This window comes from Pan troglodytes, chromosome 13 (genome assembly GCF_028858775.2).
Source record: "Pan troglodytes isolate AG18354 chromosome 13, NHGRI_mPanTro3-v2.0_pri, whole genome shotgun sequence".
NCBI classification, from domain to species: domain Eukaryota; kingdom Metazoa; phylum Chordata; class Mammalia; order Primates; family Hominidae; genus Pan; species Pan troglodytes.
Window position 1 is genome coordinate 130,212,484 of NC_072411.2, and position 21,105 is coordinate 130,233,588.

General features: G+C 40.1%; 1 protein-coding gene across 6 annotated transcripts in view; it reads right to left on the bottom strand.

Annotated features, from left to right (window-relative positions):
* Window positions 1–4,070: 4,070 nt before the first annotated feature.
* The window catches only part of SPHKAP (SPHK1 interactor, AKAP domain containing), a 201,609-nt gene continuing 184,574 nt past the window's right edge, over window positions 4,071–21,105 (bottom strand). For 2 of the 6 annotated variants that reach the window (XM_001137841.6, XM_009444484.5), the window contains 5 exons: window positions 19,597–19,782; window positions 17,622–17,708; window positions 15,372–15,424; window positions 15,098–15,282; window positions 4,071–5,977 (listed from right to left, as the gene is read on the bottom strand). In XM_001137841.6, the coding sequence (XP_001137841.1) occupies window positions 5,834–5,977; window positions 15,098–15,282; window positions 15,372–15,424; window positions 17,622–17,708; window positions 19,597–19,782 (655 nt within the window). In that variant the 3' untranslated portion in view covers window positions 4,071–5,833. The other 4 variants (XM_001137938.6, XM_009444486.4, XR_010149908.1 and 1 more) reach the window with 3 other exon arrangements.

Below are 21,105 nucleotides of genomic sequence, written 5' to 3' on the forward strand. Positions count from 1 at the left end.
AATGAAGGGTATAGTAATGGGATGGAGTTCAACAAAGTGGTGGGAATCTTCCAAAAAGGAATAAAAACATGTTGATAATTGTTTAATGGAAGGCCATCTCCAAGGAACGGAAGGGCTTCCCTTAGCTTTTTGCAGAAAGGAGCTGTGAACACTGAACAGAAGAATGGGAAATTAGAGGACTTTCAAAAGGGCATTTTTGAAGGAACTATTCAGGAAAAATTTAGTTGGTTAAAGATCTCTGCAACAATAAAAATAGATTAACATTTTGTGCACAAACAAGTTTTTCTGGGAGCAAGGGAGGCTCAAAGGATGTTTTTCTTCCTCTGTTAGTTTCATTCGAACCTGCCTGCACTTGGTTGGATTCCAAGTTCTGCTGGTAATGTCCTGGATATCACTTAAATTCATTCTAATACCTCTAAAATATTCTCAGTTTTGTGGTATTAAAATATTTTACGTCAAACATTCTTATATAATTCCAACAACATGCAAATGTTTGTAGAACGCTTCACTTGCCTGAATCCAAAAGTAATTTCATAAGAAATTCTGAGCAGCTTTATATGCCAGGTAGCAGTCTCTAATGAGCTAAGAAGAGCATAAAAATAAAACTGTAGTTTTAGAATTAATGGCTGAATTTTATCAGATATAAACCAAGGCCTCAGTTCCCCAAGGTCTATTAGTTTTCCAGGTCTACATAACATCCGCTATTGTGCTAGGGACTATGGCAGAATTCATAGATGAGTAAAATGTGGTTTCATCCTCCAGGAATTCACAATCAGCAACGGAGACCACCTGTACGCAATGTGCCATGCTAGAAGGCAGATGGTGATAAGTGCTTGGACAGGAAAAGGTTAACTCATGATGCCTGGGTTGTTCCAACCCTGCACATTCCCCAGAGAGGTCTATTTCCAGGACTGACTTTTGGCTGGTTCCTAAGAGCTAAGCATTGAGCCTTGGGAATGTTCTGCCTGGTAAGAGTGTTTTGCATGCCTGAAGCCTTGGGCCATGCTGTACCACTGTGGCCACATAATTTACTCTAATAATGGGATGTATCATAAACATCCATTTTTGGTGTGTAGTGGGGGCTGGAGCATGAGTAGCCGAGGTCCATCACGTGGGTGCTGCATGCCTACATGACTGACCTCCAGTACCAAACCTGGACACTAAGGCTTCCCTGGTTGGCGACACTTCGCGTGTGTTGCCATGTATCATTATTGAAGAGTTAAGTGCATCCTGTGCAACTCTACTGGGAAGGGACAGCTGGAAGCTTGTATTTATTTCTCCCGGACTTTGCTCTATGTGCCCTTTTCCATTGCTGAGCTTAATTCATTCCTTTTTGCTGTGATAAATCATAACCATGGATACATGGCTTCTGAGTCCTGTGGGTCCTTCCAGCATATCATTGAGTCTGAGGTTGGTCTTGGAGACCCCTGATGCAGAGTGCTGTATGAGAAGAAGAAATCATATAGAACTGTGGGGAACCCCTCTACCCATGAACATGCCCATGAACAAAGCTGTCTTCCATGGCATTGTCTCAAATGTAAGATAAAACTCAGTGGCCCACACATGTATTCACATATATAATTTTTCTTACATGTACATCTGATTTTCCATCTCCTTTGATTAAAAGGATTCGTGCTCAAATAATACATTTTGGGACAAATAGAGGGGCTTATGCTTGTACTCTCTGCACTTTGGGAGGCTAAGGCAGGAGGATTGCTTGAGGCCAGGTGTTTAAGACCAGCCTGGGTGACATAGCAAGACCCTGTCTCTATGGGGGAAAAAAAAAGAATATATTTTGGACTCCTTTGCATAGATGGGGAGCCTCTTAAAATGTGGCTTTGATTTCTATTCCCAGCTTCACACCTGGCGCCTGCCTCAGCTCATAGCTGTGTTACAATTGCATCAAATTTCCAGCCGAGTCTCAGGCTGCATATCCAGACTGCTGCTAATTATCTTTCTGCTCTGAATGTCTTCTCTTCAGCAGTTTGGGGTCTCTTCTCCCTACTTATTAAATGACTCCTTCATACCCCAAAAGCTGAGCTGAAATATTTTCTCCACCACATAGCAATGAATATTCCCCAGTGTTCCCTGCCTTGCCAGTCCATATAGAGTTGCATTATAGCCATTATTATATTGTTCTGTTAGACTTTGATGTGTACATTTCCCCTAAAGTCTGTGAGCTCCTAAGTGCCGTGCCGCGTGATTCAGCTCTTCATTCCAACTGTCTAGCATGGTGCCCAGCACCCAGTAGTTCCTAGGAAAATGTTTATTAAATGAAGGGACATGCACTTACACTGTGAAAGGAAGACAGTGGGCCCCAAGAAGATGTCAAGGACAATGGTTTCCTAAGGACTATCTGCTGAGTCTTTGATATGGACAACTGAGATGCTGGTAAACAGCCATGGTTAGGGAAATTCCCCCAACCAGTATGTTCTAGAAATAGCTTAGTGCAAGGAATCATCTTTCCACAGACGACTTAAGACTCGTGGATCACTCTCTGGTTTACTTCTAACAAGGCCAGACACAGACCCTCCAAATTTTCGTTTTTTATCTCATAATTAGCCAAGCTGTATCTATTGACCAACTGGAACAAAGGTTTGTAACTAAACTTTAGTTAAGCTTCTCTCCCTTCCTTGGTTCCCTGAACTTTGGCCCCTTCTCAGTATAAGAAGAGACCCCTCCTGAGACCAGGCTGATCTCAGGATAAAACATTCTCTAATCTACTGTGTGATTACTGGCTCACCCTGTGCATCCCATTCCCCACACCTGGTTCATTGTAGCCTTATTTACTCCTCTTTCTAACAAAACAAAACAAACACAAAACTCCTTTTTGCCTAACCCTTAACACATTTGCAGATCTTGTGGTTGGAGCATTCTTGTTATTGCAATAGTTCTATTCTCCATTGAAAGAGTCCCCCAACCCCACTTGCCATAACAAGAGACCCCTCCTGAGACCAGGCTGATCTCAGGATAAAACATTCTCTAATCTACTGTGTGATCACGCCACCTCACTGGCTCACCCTGTCCATCCCATTCCCCACACCTGGTTCATTCTAGCCTTATTTACTCCTCTTTCTAACAAAACAAAACAAACAAACAAACAAACACAAAACTCCTTTTTGCCTAACCCTTAACACATTTGCAGATCTTGTGGTTGGAGCATTCTTGTTATTGCAATAGTTCCATCCTCCATTGAAAGAGTCCCCCAACCCCGCTTGCCATAATCTGTTTAAATAAAGCCTCTCTTTGCCAATGTCCAGAGTTTGTTTTTATTTAACAATATCCCCTGACTGACTGGAGAATTCAAAGCATGTTCATGCCTCCTTATTAGTGAATAAAACAAAGTGCCCATGATTCTCAATGTTCTATTTGCATATATTCTAATAGTTTATTTCCTGAATTCAAAGAGCATCATCCACTTACCTCTATCCCTGATGAGTTTACTTTGAGTTTACTTGAGTCTAGGTTAGTTTATCCCCAGGTTTGTAGACTCCTTGTCTGTCTTGTGCCTCTTTCTCCTATTCCCCAGATTTAAGGTAAAAGCCACACTCCATGGGCCTTGGGTAGGGAAATGCCCGGTTTTCAGGCTCCTTATGGGGATTCCCTAGGCGGCTGAAGGCACGTCCTCCTTTAACACCTCATAGAGACTCAGGCCCTGGTCCTTCAATGCATTCTTGACAACAGTGGTCCTCAACCAGTGATGATTTTGGCCTCCAGGGGACATTTGGCAAGGCTGGGAATATTTTTGGTTATCATACCTGTGAGGGGTTAGTTACTAGCATCTAGTGGGTAGAGGCCAGGGATGTTGCTAAACATCTCACAATATTCAGGATAACCCTCTGCAACAAAGAATGAGGTGGTCCCAAATGTCAATAGTGCCAAGTTTGAGAAACTGATTTCCATGAATATTACTGATTTTAACAAATTAAGCCAAGAACATTTACTTTTTCCAAAAAATGAAAGCAGGACAACAAAACTTTTCTAAGGGATATATAGGCCTTTATCCAATTGTACTGGGACTGTTTTTTCTATGAGGTGCTTAAAGCTCTTGCAGAAAAAATAATCAACAATCTGACAACAGAGATTTATTGATTAATTTGCAACGTTAGGTACAACATAGATAACTTCATCACATGGTTACAATCCAGTATTTGTGCTTTGTAAGATAAGTAAACATTTATTTGAGCACAACAAAAGTCTACACACAATATTCTGGGATTGTTTAAAAAATAAGTGTATTCTATTCCATTTGATAGCACAAAGAAGCACATTTCAGCGTGAATTGATGGATATATTTTAAAACTGGGCATTTAGTTAATGTGTCAAATTAAGCATAATAACCTAAATTTGGACTATCTGAATAAGAAATGCCTAATGAGCACTGGGCAAGTATCCTAGGATGGGAGTGGGGAAGGAAGTATGGCTTACAAGGGAGCTTTCTTTGCATTTCAAAATGTGGATGATAGAGAAGGTGAGGCCAGCATTCATGGTATGGGAACCTGTTCACATTTAAAATTACTTTGTGATCTTTAAAAATAGAGTAAAAGTATAGTTATCCAGAAATCCTTAATAAACACCTCTTTGATCAAGAAAATAAAAGTCCGTGTAGGTCATTTAGTTGGAAGGAAAGAAGACTTATTAGGGAGACATTAGATACCTTTATTTTTCAAAAGAGTAAATCTCTGTTATTAAAATAACTAAAATGTGTCAAAGTCTTCTTTTCCCCCAATTCAAGGCTAATATCTACGAGTCAGGGAAAGTCTATGATCCTAACTGATCATGTCAAACACAAGACCGTTACCCTGCTTCTGTCATTATAAATGTCACCGGAGCGGCATGTCTGCTGTACAGGTAGCAGCACATACGTGATGAAACAGGCCACTGAGCTCAATGTCAATATGTGACTTTAGACAACAATCTCTTCATATTTTAGGAAGCTCAAAGCTAACTCAATATATTATTTAAGACAATAATCTCTTTATAATTTACAATAAAATAAAGTGAAAGTTTGTATTTCATATTATTCAAGACACAAGCAGATTTTATCTGAAAAGACTTTTTTTTAAATATGAAAGCTTTCTCTTAGGATAAGAATTATGTAATCATGTTACACAAGTAATACAGTGATGGAAACAAGACAATCTTTTATCTTCCTCTTCTTCAGTTGAATGACAATAGTTTTCTGCTTAGCTGGGAATCCACATACTATTTGGGAGAAGTGGGATATTTATCAGTGGACTGCAGGGAATAAATGAAATCACCTCAGTAGAGGACGCTGCTATACTGTTATCAATGTCTACTGACATTGATTTGAAAGTGGAAATCTTTTGTATAAAAGTCTGGGGATTTCTCACCCATATCTTAAGTATTTCTCTGGGCTGGCAGCCCCTTAATATAATCAGAAAAGTAAAATATAGGTTACAGAATATTTTTAAAAATTATTTTGACCACTGAGTTTGTTTCTAGTTGATTCATCTAATTAGAGACATTACAAATCATTTTATATGATTAAACTTATGTGAGTGTTGTTTTCCTGGAGATTGGGTCTCATTATAAGCATTCTAATTTGGGCCCCATTGAATTCTCTCTTTGTCCAGCCCTTCTAATCCAAGCTCTTTGGAACTCACCCACAAGTTGTATGAATTTGGACAGACCTATATTTTGCTTTTCCTCTGACTTATTCTGTATGCAGTGGATCTGAGTAGCAGATTTTTTTTTTATAGTTCTGCTAATGTGATGTGATGTTTTGAGAATGTTTAGAGCATTTAGAACAAACCACTGTAATCTAAGTTGGAATAAAGGGAAGGAATGATCTATATGGCAGACTTCCTTATTATCCCAGTTCCAAGAGCCAGTCAAAGAGACTCAGTCTCCCATCCTTCTGCTCCTCATGCATTTTGCAGTACTGGACAACTGCATGGAAGATATCACCCACTTTCCAGGACTTCCGATGAACCAGCTGCACGACATCTAGAAACTAAAATAAAACGGAGAGTTAGGGCTCACAGAGCACAGAGGGTCCTCAAAGCCACCTCATTCAACCACCCTCGCGAAGCCAATGGCTCTCCAGTCTCTGTTTAAATGTCTCTAGTGTCAGAGGACTGTTTTCCGGGATAATCTATTTTCTTTTTAAGAATTTCAGATTATTACCGAACTTCATCAACTGAATTTTTTTTTTTTCACAGCAGTTTGCCATTCATTGACTGCAGAGGATTAGGTGGAATGAGACTAATTCTTTTTTTTTAAGAGCCAGTCTTTTAGATATTTAGTGTTTTCTTGGGTCTGCTTTTTTCTCAGTTAGACTTTCTGTAATAGGATTGTGTATTACAGTTCCCAGTCCCTTCTATTTCTATCACAAAAAAGATCTCATTGGGTGTGTAAATTTAGGCCAAATAAATCAAGTGGTAAACTTTGAAGCAGGACCACCTATTGGTTCTTCATTCCATCCTGAGAAGCAACTCCCTCACCCTCCAGGCTAAAATCAAGGATCAAGAAAGCCTGGCTTTCCACAGCCACAGGATCAGGAAAGATGGAGGAAACACCTTAGATTTGTCACCTGGGTATTGGTACCAGTTCTATTGGCCACAGCCTAGAGAGAAAGTCTGGACTGCAAGTGAAATTGAGGGCTTGAAGGGAGGAAAAATGGAGAAATAATTATAAGTCATTCTCTTCATGGAACTGATGAAGTCCAGTGTGAAGGACTCTCTAACTCCTTAGGTACTTTTTTGAGGAAAGATGTAATGAAAGCCAGAAACTGTAGGAAATATTTTAACACATGTAACCTCATTCAATTCTGTCACAACTCTATGATGTGAGCATTTGCAATGAAAAAGATGTGGGCTTGAAAGATGAAAAATTGTCAGTAGGATCATGGTCTTCTAACACTTCCGTACAATGCTCTTTCTACCACCGCACCTTTCTGCATTTTGGTGGCAAAAGAACTATGCCTGCACATAGTAGGGGCTCCATGCATATTTGCTGAACGACAGAAGGGTTGCAAGACCAAGCGTGAGTCAAATACATTCAAAGATCTCAAGAAGGCTGTTTGGAATATGGATAAGTAAATTCTACGTTCTTGATATTTACTTGGAGCACTGGGAGAAAAAATAGGCTGGAAATTTGGCATTGTTTTAGGAGGAGGAGAGCCTTAGTTGCTAAAAAGATGAGGATTGTGGTTCAGTTACTATTTCTTCAATTTTTTTTCTAGGATTTTTTAAAATTAATTAATTATTATTATTATTATTTTTGGTATTTGTTTGCTCAGATTTCAGAGATCAGCCAGGAACTGGAATGCTAATTTCTTTCCAGTTTGAGTATGTTAATTCACTTCAGTTACTGAGAAGTTGTCTCATAGAGATCCTCTGTTAAATGATGTTTCTTCTCCCAGCTGTGATAGTACCAACTATTTGCACAGTTACAGTAATCAGTGCTTTATTGTACTCATTTGGCTTGTATTGGCTGAATCAAAATAAAGCAATTTCCTAGGCTGGAAAATGACATCCTTAACTTTTAATACCTGGAAATATAAACATTGTCTTAAAGAGTGTTAGGATGTTGTGAAAAGGGAGACAGATGAGAGGCAGATGGCAACCATAGACAGCAATCTCCCAGCAGAAGGACATCTTAGCCATCTTTTCATATCTCGTGCCTGCACATAGTAGGTGCTCCATGCATATTTGCTGAATGACAGAAGGGATGCAAGACTAAGCGCGAGTCAAATACATTCAAAGATCTCAAGAAGACTGTTTGGAATATGGATAAACATTTAGCATCACTGAGGATGAACTTTCACTAAGTATTCATTCTTGAGTTTTAGGTAATGTATTTTCTCATATATAATTTAAACATGCATATCTTGAGGCTGTTGCTCAATAATTTTCTACTGCAGGAGTGCTCCTTGAAAATGACTGGAGGTTATAGATCTAGGAAAAGGCTGAACAGAGCCTGGAGTAGGAGAGTGGTGGGCAAGCAGCAAAATAAAAGCTGGTCATGGGGCACGTTTCTTATCACGTGGTGACTGAGTGGGAATATACGTTGTGGGGGTGAGATGTGGGGCTGCTTCATGCTCATGGTAACAGCCACGGTGGGCCAGCTCATTCACTCCCATCAGTCTCAGTGTTAGAATTTCAGAGAGGCTGGGCGCGGTGGCTCACGCCTGTAATCCTGGCACTTTGGGAGGCTGAGGCAGGCTGATCACGAGGTCAGGAATTCGAGACCAGCCTGACCAATGTGGTGAAAACCACGTCTCTACTAAAAATACAAAAATTAACCGGGCGTCGTGGCATGCACCTGTAATCACAGCTACTCAGGAGGCTGAGGCAGGAGAATCGCTTGAACCTAGGAGGCGGAAGTTGCAGTGAGCTGAGATCTCACCACTGCACTTCAGCCTGGGTGACAGAGTGAGACTCCATCTCAAAAAAAAAAAAAAGAAAGAAAAAAATTTTCGAAGAAAGTATTCATTGCCTGGGACCTCTCACCACCCTTCTTAGCTTCCTGTCTACCTGATTCTTGACATTTTAGGAACAGACTACAAACCCTTTAGGTTAAGGCTTTGCTAATGAGGAAAATACTCTTGGGAAGGGGAACATTTCAAGCAGCTATTAGTGATTTATGGAGATACATAAAAATAATTTTGTGAGCTGTTACTTATATCTAAGAGTGTATGTAAGATCCAAGCCATGATTTTGATTGAACAAAGGGATGATGACATGCGGCTTCGGAATAGCGGTCTTGAAGGGAATGAAGGGGAGAAAGGCTAAAATGACAGCTTTTGTATGATTCCACTAAGCAGGCTTTTCCTCACTCTCCAGCTCTTACTGGAAATCTAGAAAGTAGAGTTCCTAGTGCAGAAGGCCTGGACATTGAGTTTCTGAGGTCTCACTGGGAGAGGCTCACAGGTTGTTGATTTGTTTCTCGAGACTTCTCTAAGGTATCCCCAGTAGTCTTGGCGCCACCTTTCACTTAGCAAGTCTGTAAAGATTCCACTGATGGAAACATGACATTTGCCTTGGCTCCTTTCTGTAAACCGTGGCTTACGGGACCACCACCTTATCCCCAACTTTTATCTCTGAGTCATTTTCTGGGTGGGGGAAGAATCAAAGCTCTGGAGTAGATGCCAATATTTGCTAAACTCTTCCTAGAATTCTCTCTGCCTCATACCTTTCTGGAAGCCCTAACACCAGCTTCTTTCCATCTATTTGGGGCCTGTGAAGGAGAGTCTCTCCAAAGTTGTCAAAATAACTCACCAGCTAGGCCACTCTGTGTATAGTTTGTGGTGTGGTCACAAGCTGGAATCTGTCATAATTTCTAAGTCCAGGCTGATATCCCAGTAAAGTGGCATTTAAAAATGGTCTGGCCCCATTAAATAGAGCACGCTCTGAGGCTGTGATGACTTAATCTTGGATATTGAGACCTGGAAACATCTTTGGGGCTGATGAGCAAGAAGAACTCTTGTTTTCTTTTCTTCCATTAAAAAAAGGTAAGAATGAAAAAAGATTGTGAAGAAGTCAGAAAAGGACATTCTAGTTCTTTACTGGGCTTTTAAAACCACATTTTATTTAGCAGCAAGTCCTAGAGCTCTCATTGTGCCTGTTCATGCTATTGCCTGGGTATTTTCACAATCAGCTTTAGCAAGTCAGGATCTGAGTTTTTCTTTCCGCTGCATTGAAAAATAAAAATGAAAATAATTTCATTTTCTGCCATTTCACAATCAGTAATAATTAGGTTCCCTTCCCATAGATCATAGTTGGCATTTCTTTGAGCAAATATTTTGTCTTAAGAAACTATATGATGGTATATCATCTGTAGACTCATTTGAAGAAAAGTATAAGATAGGAGATAACTTTTATATTCTTAGATGCATTTAATAAATTAGATTAATTGTTTACAAAATCATGAAATCTATGGGAGTTGTTGCAAGTTGTGCAATTTTTTGGAAACAGTCAACTTAGATTTCTGAAAGCAACTACCTTCTTTTGCTCCAAGGCAGAATTAGATTGCATTAAGCATAACTGAGTTGGTCCCTATATTGCCCTGCAATTAAGGCCTGTAGAGCTATCAGCCTGAGCCTTGGCTGCACTCTGGAACCACAGGCACCTTTACAAAACCCTGATGCCTGGGCAGCATCCCCGGAGAAGATTCTGATCTAATTGGTTGGAGCATTGGAGTTCGTAAAACCTCCCCACGTGACTCTAACGTGCACTAAATCTGACTAAAGGACTCAGTTTAAGGCACTTTCTTATGATTACAGATGAAGCACCTCAGTATCAAATTCTTCTAATTTTCCCCTTCCTTTCCAATGAGTTTCTTTGAAACTGATAACCTTAACTGTAGTTTTGTTGTCTTTGTATTTGCAAAGGTAAGTCAAAAGTCAATACCATCAAATTGGAGACTATTATTCTAAGTTAAGTAACTCAGGAATGGAAAACCTAACATCGTATGTTCTCACTCATAAGTGGGAGCTAAGCCATGAGAATGCAAAGGCATATGAATGATATAATGGACTTTGGAGACTTGGGGCAAAGGGTTGGAGGCAGGTGAGGGATAAGAGACTACAAATTGGGTTCAATGTATACTGGTCAGGTGATGGGTGCACCAAAGTCTCACAAATCACCACTAGGGAACTTACTCATATAACCAAATACCACCTGTTCCCCAAAAACCTATGGAAGTAAAAAAATTTTTTAAAGTCAATACCATCAACATTTTCTCCTTCATTTTTCTTCCACTACTTTGTATGTAAAATAGAATAAGAAATTAGAGGGAGGCACTCCTCTTCTGACACCCACTTTCTTAGGAAGGTAAGCACACACCCATTTCCTCCTTGGGCACATTCCTTTCTCTGCACTGCCCCCATAGAAAGGAAATAATTCTCAATGCAGGCTCAAAGATGAGAAAATATCAATTTACTGTGAGAGGCAAGTCATCAGCTACCCCAGCTCAGAGAAGCTCACTGAATTCAAACAGAGAAGAGCTGGAGAGCAATGATCTTTGGATCTAAAACACCAGGACCATTAGCCATGTGCGTGTCTTTTATTGGCCTTGGATTAATTACATTCAAGTTAACTGATGTCAACGTTTACAAAGTGTTTTAGATTATTGGATGTAGGATTTTCAGCAATCTTTCCCCTGGGATTTAGGATACTTTAAGGCCACCTCAAATTCTGCTGCTTGTCTAAGAGATTTCTCTGGAAGGAGGTCTCAAACTTCAGTGTTTATCAGAATCACATCACTTGTGGGAAGTTGTTAAAAATGCATATTTCTAGGCTCCACTCCCAGAAAGTGATCAGGTCCTAGAGGGGACCTAGCAATTCAATTTGTGAATAAATGTCTGTCCCACATGTCTGTTTCATGCCCACATGGCTCATGGGAACAGTTTGAGAAATACTGTTCTCCGTGTGCTTCTTATTTCCCTTGTCCAGAATAAGTCCCCATCATATCTCAAGGTTGCTATTTACAATCTGAGCTTCTCTCCGTTTATATTCTTCTTACCTTTGGTCTGTTCTAAATTAGAATGTAAAATCTAAGAGGGTAGGAAGTGATGTCTCTTGCTCACTGTATCTTCAGGGTGTATAACAGTGCCTGGCATTTGTAGATGCTTAAGACCTGATGAATGTTCTGAATGTATGATTTTCAGGTGCATTTAGCTTTGTAATAATTAGATAAAACACAAGTGAAAGGGAAAATTTGAAAATGAAGTACCATTTGTCACGAGAGGAGTATATTGGGCACTCAGAATGTTTGGAATTTGCCTTTTAAGTTGAACAAAGGATGGAATTAGTGGTGAGTTGCCTTTAGGTGCCCTCCAACTCCAAGGCCAAGTTCCTGGGCAGTGGTGGGAAAGATGAGCTGTTTCATTATGAATTCCTGAGACCCTGTTCCCTAGCACATACCTCCCTTTTCACAAGGCAAGAAGGTTAGTAAATTGGGAACACAGTAAAATAAAACACATAGACTAATTAGCCCAAAAAAATTTTAGGATTCACACAAATAGGAACTCAGGGATTCATCTGTGAATATTGTCCAATACCCTAGTGACAGCGGGAAGATGACATTTTCTGGACTTTGTAGAGACATTTCTTTAACCTTATCTAAGCTGATGAGAAGCTAATGAGACACCGCTGTTCTCGTATGACACAGCCTCCATGGAAGACGTGCTCTCTTTTGTACACCACTCGAAAATGGCCATTTAACTACCTGGCTAATTAAATAACATCCAGAATAAGGTCCCCAAAAGTACTATTGATAAAAGAAAGATTATCAAAATGTTGCTTAAGGGTTTTTTTTCTTTAACCAGTTCAGTCACAGACAACAAATGGTACTCGTATTTGTGGAAAAGCCACTATGTGCAGAGAGTCTTAGATGACTCAAAAGAAAAATTAGGAGATTTTGTTCCTAAAATTACGTTATTTAGAATTAAGGTTCTTGAGCTGGTGCTAATTGAATGAGTGAAATATCATTTAATATCCTTCTTAATAACATTAGCGGAATGTCTATTTTCTCAGAAAAATAGTTGTATCCAAAAACAAGCATTCTCTTTGAGAATTGAAAATCATGTCGGGATAAACAAATACCAAGTCAGGGCATGATTTGTGTAACTCAGGTGTTTGTGAGACACCTCTTACCCTTGTACTGAATGGGGATTTATGAGACATATATTCACATAACATTGTTTCTTCAAGAAGATACATTGTACAAACATCTATTCCATTCAGATACCACCTGAAAATCTACCATGTCATGCTCTTATTCAGGGAGTGGCAGGAGATAGAGTTGGAACCAGCTCCTCTTTCATTTTCCCATGAGCCTGGGAATGTATTCCTGAGAATGTTTTTCCCTCCTCTACATAGCAAGGGGTCTTTGGGACAGTGTATGGCATGGGGGTAGGGTCACACATGATTATGCTTTTTTATTGCACCCTTTGCTGCTGAGTTGTAAGGTCAGAGGAGAATTTATCAAATAGTGAACCGCTCAACACCTTGTAAATGAAAGTATGACAAGTATAGGAAGGTGCCTAGAATAATTTTGGGTAGAACAGCAGGCAGACATAGGCATGAACGGAAGTGTTAATTACCAGTTGGAAAAAGGTTGAAGTGAGAAAGGGTATGAAAAATGAATTAGGTCTCCTTTTCAATTTTTCCTGTAGTCGATCCCATGGACTAGTGATGCAGAAATAAAGAAGCTGTTCTAACTACTGTAAGCAGGGACAAGAAGGTAAAGAACATTTCATTTCAGGCTGCTAGATTTTGGCACTGAGAATTAAAATGCAATTACACAGTTAAAAAAATCCAGATTGTAAGCCCAAGGTCATTTAACTTGAGAAAGATCCTTTTAAAATAAAGAACTACTGAGAAGTATTTTATGGAGAAAACAGGGCATAGGAGCTTGGCCTGGGAAATCACTCATGTACCCGATTTGCTCCTAGTCAAAAAGGGACAATAATATCTGTTCTGTTTTTTCACAGGCTTGTTGAGAAGCAAGTAGGATGAGGCACATGGAGGCACTTTGTGACAATAAGACATGAAAATCCTACCTGGTGGCTTGATAGGCAGGATCCTAAAACAGTACCCAAGGTTTTTCACCCTAATCCCTGGGACCATGAATAGGATGAGATATCATGCCCTTATTACGCTACCTTACATGGCAAAAAGGATTTATCAGTTACCTTTGAGTTAATCAGAAACCTATCAGGTAATTATAATCTAATCACACTTATTCTTTTTTGAGACAATGTCTGACTCTGCCACCCAGGATGGAGTGCAGGGGTGGAATCTCGGCTCACTGCAACCTCCACCTCCTGGGTTCAAGCGATTCTCCTGTCTCAGCCTCCCGAGTAGCCAGGATTACAGGTGCCTGCCACCATGCCTGGCTAATTTTTGTTTTTGTTTTTTTTTCAAGTAGAGATGGGGTTTCACCATGTTGGTCAGGCTGGTCTTGAACTCCTGACCTCAGGTGATCTGCCCACTTTGGCCTCCCAAAGGACTGGGATTATAGGCATGAGCCACCGCACCTGGCCTAATCACACAAACTCTTTAAAGACAGAGCTTTTTCTGGCTGGTGGCTGAAGGTATCAGGGAGATTGACACCAAAAGGACATAAAGGAGCCATGTGACAGAGAATGTGGGTGGCCTCTGGGCACTGAGAGTGCTCCTCTGCTGACAGCCAGCAGGGAAAAAGGACCTCAGTCCTACAACCACATGGAACTGAATTAGCACAACAATCTGAATGAGCTTGGACTCTTTCTCTTCCCTGGAACTTTCGGATAAGTGCCCAGTCAGGCTAATGCCTTAATTTCCACCTTATAAAACCTAAAGCAAAGATTACAGTGGAACTCACCCTAACTTTGGACCTACAGAGCTGAGTGCTGTTTTAAGCTGGTAAATTTGTGACAGTTTGTTACACAGCAATAGAAAACTAGTATGTTATTATTAATTTGAAATCTTTTAAAACGAGTCTACTTTTAAATTATGGAAAATTGAGCTTGAAGACATTGGGAGACAGATTCATGCCTTACTCTTAATAGCTAAGATTCTACCGCCGTTAATGGTAGGTCTTAGAGATATAGAATTAGAGTGATAGTTACTATTAATTTTGATGTTGGCTAAGGATCTCTTCCCTAGCTTTATATTTCTGGTAGGTGGAGAATAATAAATAAAAAGTCTTCCTAACACGAACCTGTTTGGAAGGGAATTAAAAATGCCTTCTCTTGGCCTGTTTTAGATGTCAGTGTGGCCTCACTTTGGTTTCTGTTATATATCAGGTTCTTCTTTCTTTCTTTTATTGAAAGGAGTACTATCAAGAAGTTTGTCCCAGAGCAAGAAAACACCAAAAAAATAACAGACTCTAAAAAAGTTCCCATCCCCTCAATTTACTTTTCTCACAACCACCTACTAGCCAAGACAAAGTAAGGATCAAAGAAAAGCTAAGTATATTATATTTACACAGGTGGAAGATTTCAATGTTCTAGCCGCAATTTTAAGATCAAGAACAGTCAGGATCAAATAATTCAAATGGACATGGGTTTACTGAGCATTTACTGAGTTTCCAATGGTGATGAAAACACAAAGCTTTCTTGTTTTCCAAACCTGGTACATGATACCTTTTCAATTCTGTTTTCCTGAGATTTCTTAAAGTAGATGGTGGGAATCCCCAGTTCAGAGGCAGCTATCCACTGCAGAGTGGCTCGGAGCTCGGCATCTGGACACTCTGGCTCCAGGTCAAAGTTGATCACCAGCAGGCTCCTCTGGGGGCTGGCTGTTCCCACAGGCAGTCCAGATGCAGGTGCTGAGAACAGACACAACCACAGCCTTATCCTTCTTTCCAAAGGGACAGCCCAGGCAATTGTGTGTCAAAAGTATGGGAAGGTGGCTTACCCTCTATGCTTTCTGACTGTCCTTTAAGAATCTCCTTTTCTTCTACTAATTCACTTTGGGAGAAAACAACAGTATATGGTTGGTAATGTTTAGAAGAGTAAGCTGTAAATGAAAGATGAGGCAATGGGTCTTACTGATCTAAAAGCTTCTGAAGTTTATTCTGGATTTATTGTTTTTGTAGAGTAGAGTAATGCTGGGAAAACACCAATGTGGCTATTATGTAAGATCACTGGGTCTGCAATAAATGTCCTCCTCCAACAACAACAACAGGCCAGATAACTCAAGTTACTTTAGTTAGGATAGCTAGTGTGGGAGACTGAGAGATGCAACCTTCTCTTCAACCTCCTTACCATAAACCTTCATAGGTTTAAACAATGAAAGAGAGATTTTGTGGGTAACTAGTTCTGATTTGGAGATTTATTCTTTTGCATTTTACTTTCATCTTAATGAATCATATGTTCCCATCTTGTCACAATTTTTTTTCTATACTACAATAGCAACATAGCTTTTATTTTATTTAAAAAATAATTTTACATGTATATGGTTCTTTGATCTGAAATAAGAAAAAAGACAACCAACAAACTGCAGAACTTAAATTTGACAGCAAAATATCACAATTAAAATTTTTCTTTTTCTTTCTTTTTTTTGGGGAAGTGTAGCAGGCTGGGTGGTTTAGAATGAGGGACTCATAACTGAAGTATTTCATTAGATATGGTAGAGTTTAATATTGGAGGTGTTTTCATATGGTGTGTACTTATTACAGAACCTTGCATGTAGTGGGAGGACTTGGTAAATGTTTCTAAAGTAAGAACATATGGCCAGCAGCTGAAAGGAAGTGGCTATCCTGGGAAGCCTGTGGTTGTCCTATATTTTTGTCGTGTCTAGAAATTAGAGTACAGGAGCCCTCAAAAATGTGTTGTTTGACGATAGATGATTCTCTCATTCTGCTACTGCTAAGATATGGCTGAAAAATTCCACTGTGTTCCTGATGTTGAGAGAAAGAGTATAGTAATTCTTTCATTCATACTTATTTATTTGCAGAAATGCTAATTTTTCAAGGATCTAGATTTTCTTCTAGATCTCTATGCAAGTGACATACGGGGTATGACAAATGGGAGGCACAGTTTCTGCTGTTTTGGAGCTGCAGGATGCTGACCATGGAGGTGATTTCTTGGCTTCCTCAGAATACAGATTTTCCCTGGGGTTGTAGGGTCATAGGCTCATATTGCAGAGAAAGTTGGGAAAAGTAGCTAAATAAATGTTTCCTGAAAGAGAAAAATAAATTTACCCTAAGGTAGTTTTTGTTTGTTTTGGTTTTTGGTTTCTCCTTAAAACAAAACAAAACAAAACAAAAAAACAAGATAATGTGTATGCTCATCTCTACTTGTGAATAATGGCTGTGTGGAGCAACAAAGGAACCACTGTCACCCTCAATCACTGAGGAGCACAACTAGTTAAATGGTGAAATAAAAGTGCTGTAGTTATAGATAGTGATTGAGAAAATAGGTCAGGGAACAACTTTAGCCTATACTTATTTATCATTGCTCTGAAATTTCAGAAATCTCCAAATCATAAGCTAAATCACAATGGTCAAAAATAGATTTCAATCATTTTAATTTTCCAGAATAACCACATATTCTAGAAGTAGTCCCGACCTCATGCTGCCCTCTCTTTTTGCGCCATATTTTAGGATGTATGTACTTCCTAAAAGTACTTGTCCTTCTCTAAGTCCTTTTTTCCTTCTTAAGGAAGTCCCCATATTGTGGAGAGCATAGTCACTGGGTGGGAATGACACATATCCATCATGACAACCATGTAATATTAGACACATTTAGTAGTGATAATCCCAGGTTTCTACATGTAAAGGAAAAGCCATTCACATTTGATTTTATTGAAATGATTATGTTTTATAGTGAAGACTATTGAGTAGTCTTCTTTAGTTGGCATGGTATAATTTAAATGGGTTCTTGCTTCTGTTTCTAGGTAGGTAAAATGACATACACTTCAGATTATATTGATAAGTTTTATCTGAAATGATTATTTCACAGGGGGCAGATTTGAAACCCAGAAAGCAGGTGGTGGTAGGGCAGGGCCTATTCTAGGCTTGAATTCTTCCTCCAGTGACATGGAACCACAGCAGTACAGACATGATGAGGTCAGTGGTTGGGCACAACCTGAATGATCAAAATGGATTGCCAGATGGAATTGGAGTAGTGGTCTCACAATCACTGCATCTCAGTGGCTACTTACTTAATCATGGGAGAAGATGGCATGCTTTCCTGATAAATGTCCAGATCCATAATGCCAAGACTGCTAGTGGCACTACTGTTGCCATTGCTGACAAAGCAAAAGTTTACATATTAATGCCCGTCTCCACCCTCTAACATGCTGCTGACAGTGATGTTCCATTGTTGTATAAGCTCCTTCCTTTGGTCCCCAGAAAAATATCGCTTTGTGCCTAGGACACCTCAATTCATATTTATTTCTGAACAAATTAAGAGAAATCATAAGGAGACATAAGCCTAACCAGCTCAGCAGATAATAATAATACTAATAATAATTTGTGAATAATAATAAGTTGTGATACCACTTTCTGAAGTGGTATCACAACTGGTAGATCACACCTAGGGGGTAACAATCAGTCTGCCTCTTTTCTTCATTCTAGTTACGGTGAAGGTATTTATCTATCGGCAAGAGATTTCTTGCTGCTGGGGACACCTGCAGAGATGAAGGAACTTCTGAAAACATGGGCTGGAAGGAACCAGTTTTGACAGAAACCAGTGGACTCATGTTCTCCCTTTGACATTTGGGGGATTTTCTCAGGGACATTCCATAGGATTTCATAGGCTGAGCATCTGGCTTGCTATTTTCCCATGAGACTACAGAACCATAAGTACAAAGCTGGGCAATGTCAATGTTTTATCACTCCTTTATCTTACAATCTTCAAGAAAGAGCAACACCTGGTACCTTTTTTACTGTAGAGAAGGAGGACCGCAGATTGCATCATGTTCATAGGCTGCACAATCAACATATGGTCTAGTTACTAGCCTGGAACTTACTGACTGAAACACAGCAAAGTTGAGCCAATTTTTAGGCTCTGTTTGTGCTTGTGAAATGAAATATATCCAATTTTACCAAACCACTCAGTCTCCTCACACCTTCTCTGTTTCCAGTGATGTCTCTTTCAAGCAAGGCTTCCAAAGGGTGAGTGGTGGTGCGTCGTGTAGTGGGACGGCTTTCTCCTGGATATACCAAGAGTAGATGGTACTCTAAAAGTAGAAAATATCAACTGGATGCCCTCGAATTTAAATTCTTGTCTTAGCTTTTGAGGGGGGCACCAGGCATATTCATGTATTGAAACCTGATGGCTCAAAATTGCACTGGAGATAATCAACCCTATAAACCTTACTGTTGAGTCCAAAGATTCGAGTTCTCTTTGCTTTTTGTTTCTATCTTGTAATACTTTCCGCTAGTTTTAGAAGTTTTGACAAACTCTTTAACATTGTGAAATGTTAAGTCCAAACAGACTAAACTCCCAGAAATAAAACTTTCCAAGAGTCATACATACACCCAGATGCTGATCCCATTTTCCATTTGGCCTCTGTGCAAAGTTTGTGGTTCGGTATCAAATGAGATTTTGGGCAGAAACACAGAGAGTCTTTTAGAGGTTCCACCTCAGCAAGGAATAGATTTTAGTTAATGTCTCCTGACTGGCTTGAGCCCTTCCAAATCTGATGTCTCTTAATCTCCTCTCTAGCTTTTTGGGAGGAACAATACAGAGGGCAGGGGAGATAGAGGGAGGAACAGTCAGGCCAAACAATACAACACAGTGTGGAAACACTTGCCTCGTGTAAACCCAGCCTGTGTTGCATCTGAAATACAAATGAACCAGAGACAGAGTATCAAACACACCAGGTGTAAAAGCAGCTCACCATTTAAAAACATTTACAGTTGTCATCATTGAATGTTCTAGCTGGGGCTTGCAGGGAAGGGAACACAGCTCATTCTTAATCACGGCCGAAGTAATTTAAGCCATAACTGGATATTAAGATACCTCTCAGCACAAATCATGACAGGCAGGCCCCTCGACATAGTGAGAGCTTTCCTTTTTTTGTTCTCTCCTTCTCTCTTTATTAGGGACCCTTTGCAGAGAACCATTAAAATGCATTTTTAGAATCTGTGTTGAGAGCAATTTCCCTGGGAATTCAAGGGAAGAGCAGGTACCTCATGGATCGCTCACTAAGCTGGAGAAAGCTACTTGTGTCATCTGGGTTGTCCTCCTCGTTGGCAAGCTGGGTCCAGCTGCCTGTGCTCTCCTCGCTGCTGCTTGGAGGGTTGGGGGCCTCATCGGGGGCTCTGGCTTCTGTGGAGGCTTCAGCCTCTGGTACGTCTCTGGTATCAAGGCTGTCACTGTAGAGGGCAAGATATTATTACCAAGAGAGGCAGCACACACACACAGAAACTTCACAGAGCCACTTTGTAGAGTCCCAATAAACAGGATGTCACTGGACACAGGCAGAGTCTCCCTGGGCTGATCCTTCTGCTGGTGCCCTAGGTCCCATTTGCCTTTTCAGGATTACTCCCCATCAGCCAGCTTTTCCATCTCTTCTATTAATCTCTTTCTACTGACTCCCTCCAATCATTTGAAAAACAGGTCGAATGTATGTAGCCTGGCCTACACACAAAAGAATTATTGAGGGACAATGATGTTTAAAAAGAAGATACACAAAGCATTCACCCGAGAGATTATGATTCAGTGTCTCTGGAAGGAGGTCCACAAATCTGCATTTTTATCAATCACTCCTGGTTGATTCTAATGCAAGAGGATCATTAGAAAAATACCTACCCCGTTTCTGGTGCTTTTTACCAAGTCATTTTGTACTGACTTGGTAAAAAGCAAGATGCCTCTATATTTTGATATGCATGCCTCTGTATTTTGCACTTGCACTATATTTTGTGCTGTATTTTACCCTATCTCCTCCCTCTGCAACCCCTGATTTATATCAGCACCACTCTTCTGGATGAGCACTTGCATTTTTAGGCCAAGGAGCTCTCCAGAGCATTTAACCCTTGATCTGACAGGCCTTTGTTCTTGAAGCTTCTCCTCCCTGGCCTCCTGTGAATTTCTGTCTCTCTGGTCCCTTCTTGCCTGGAACCCAGTTCTCTGTTTTTCCTTTAAGTGTAGCTATAGCTGGCTCTGATTGATTTCCTGTCCTCCTTTCCACAGTTGGTTCCTAAGCAATCTCATCCACTTGCCTGTCTGTGAAAATAGCTTCCAAGTCTGGATCCCAGCCAGGACCCTTCTTCTGGATTCTGGGCTCCTTTACAAGCGGGTCTTCTGCATATCTCATTAACATCTCAAAATCAATACATCTAAAACGAATTCTAATTGCCTTCCCACCCTCTTCCCAGGCTTCTTATTTCCATTGACTTTTCTGTGTGCCTAGGCTTAAAATCTTGCAGTCTTCCAATTTCTCCTCTTTGCCCTTTACATTCAATAAATTTCTTTGTTCATTCAGTTCCAACTCTAAAGCTTTCACAATTACTTTTAATGGCAAAACCCTCAATTACTGTTACACCAACATACTTTAATTTGTCTTTCTAAATTGCTAGAATTCCAGATTTGGAAGGAAGATTTCCTGTAGATGAAGATCCAGAAGCCCAGTGAGATTGGAGGGCTTATCCTGAAACAGGAGTTGGTACTAGACATTTAGACCTTGTGTGCTTGCCTGG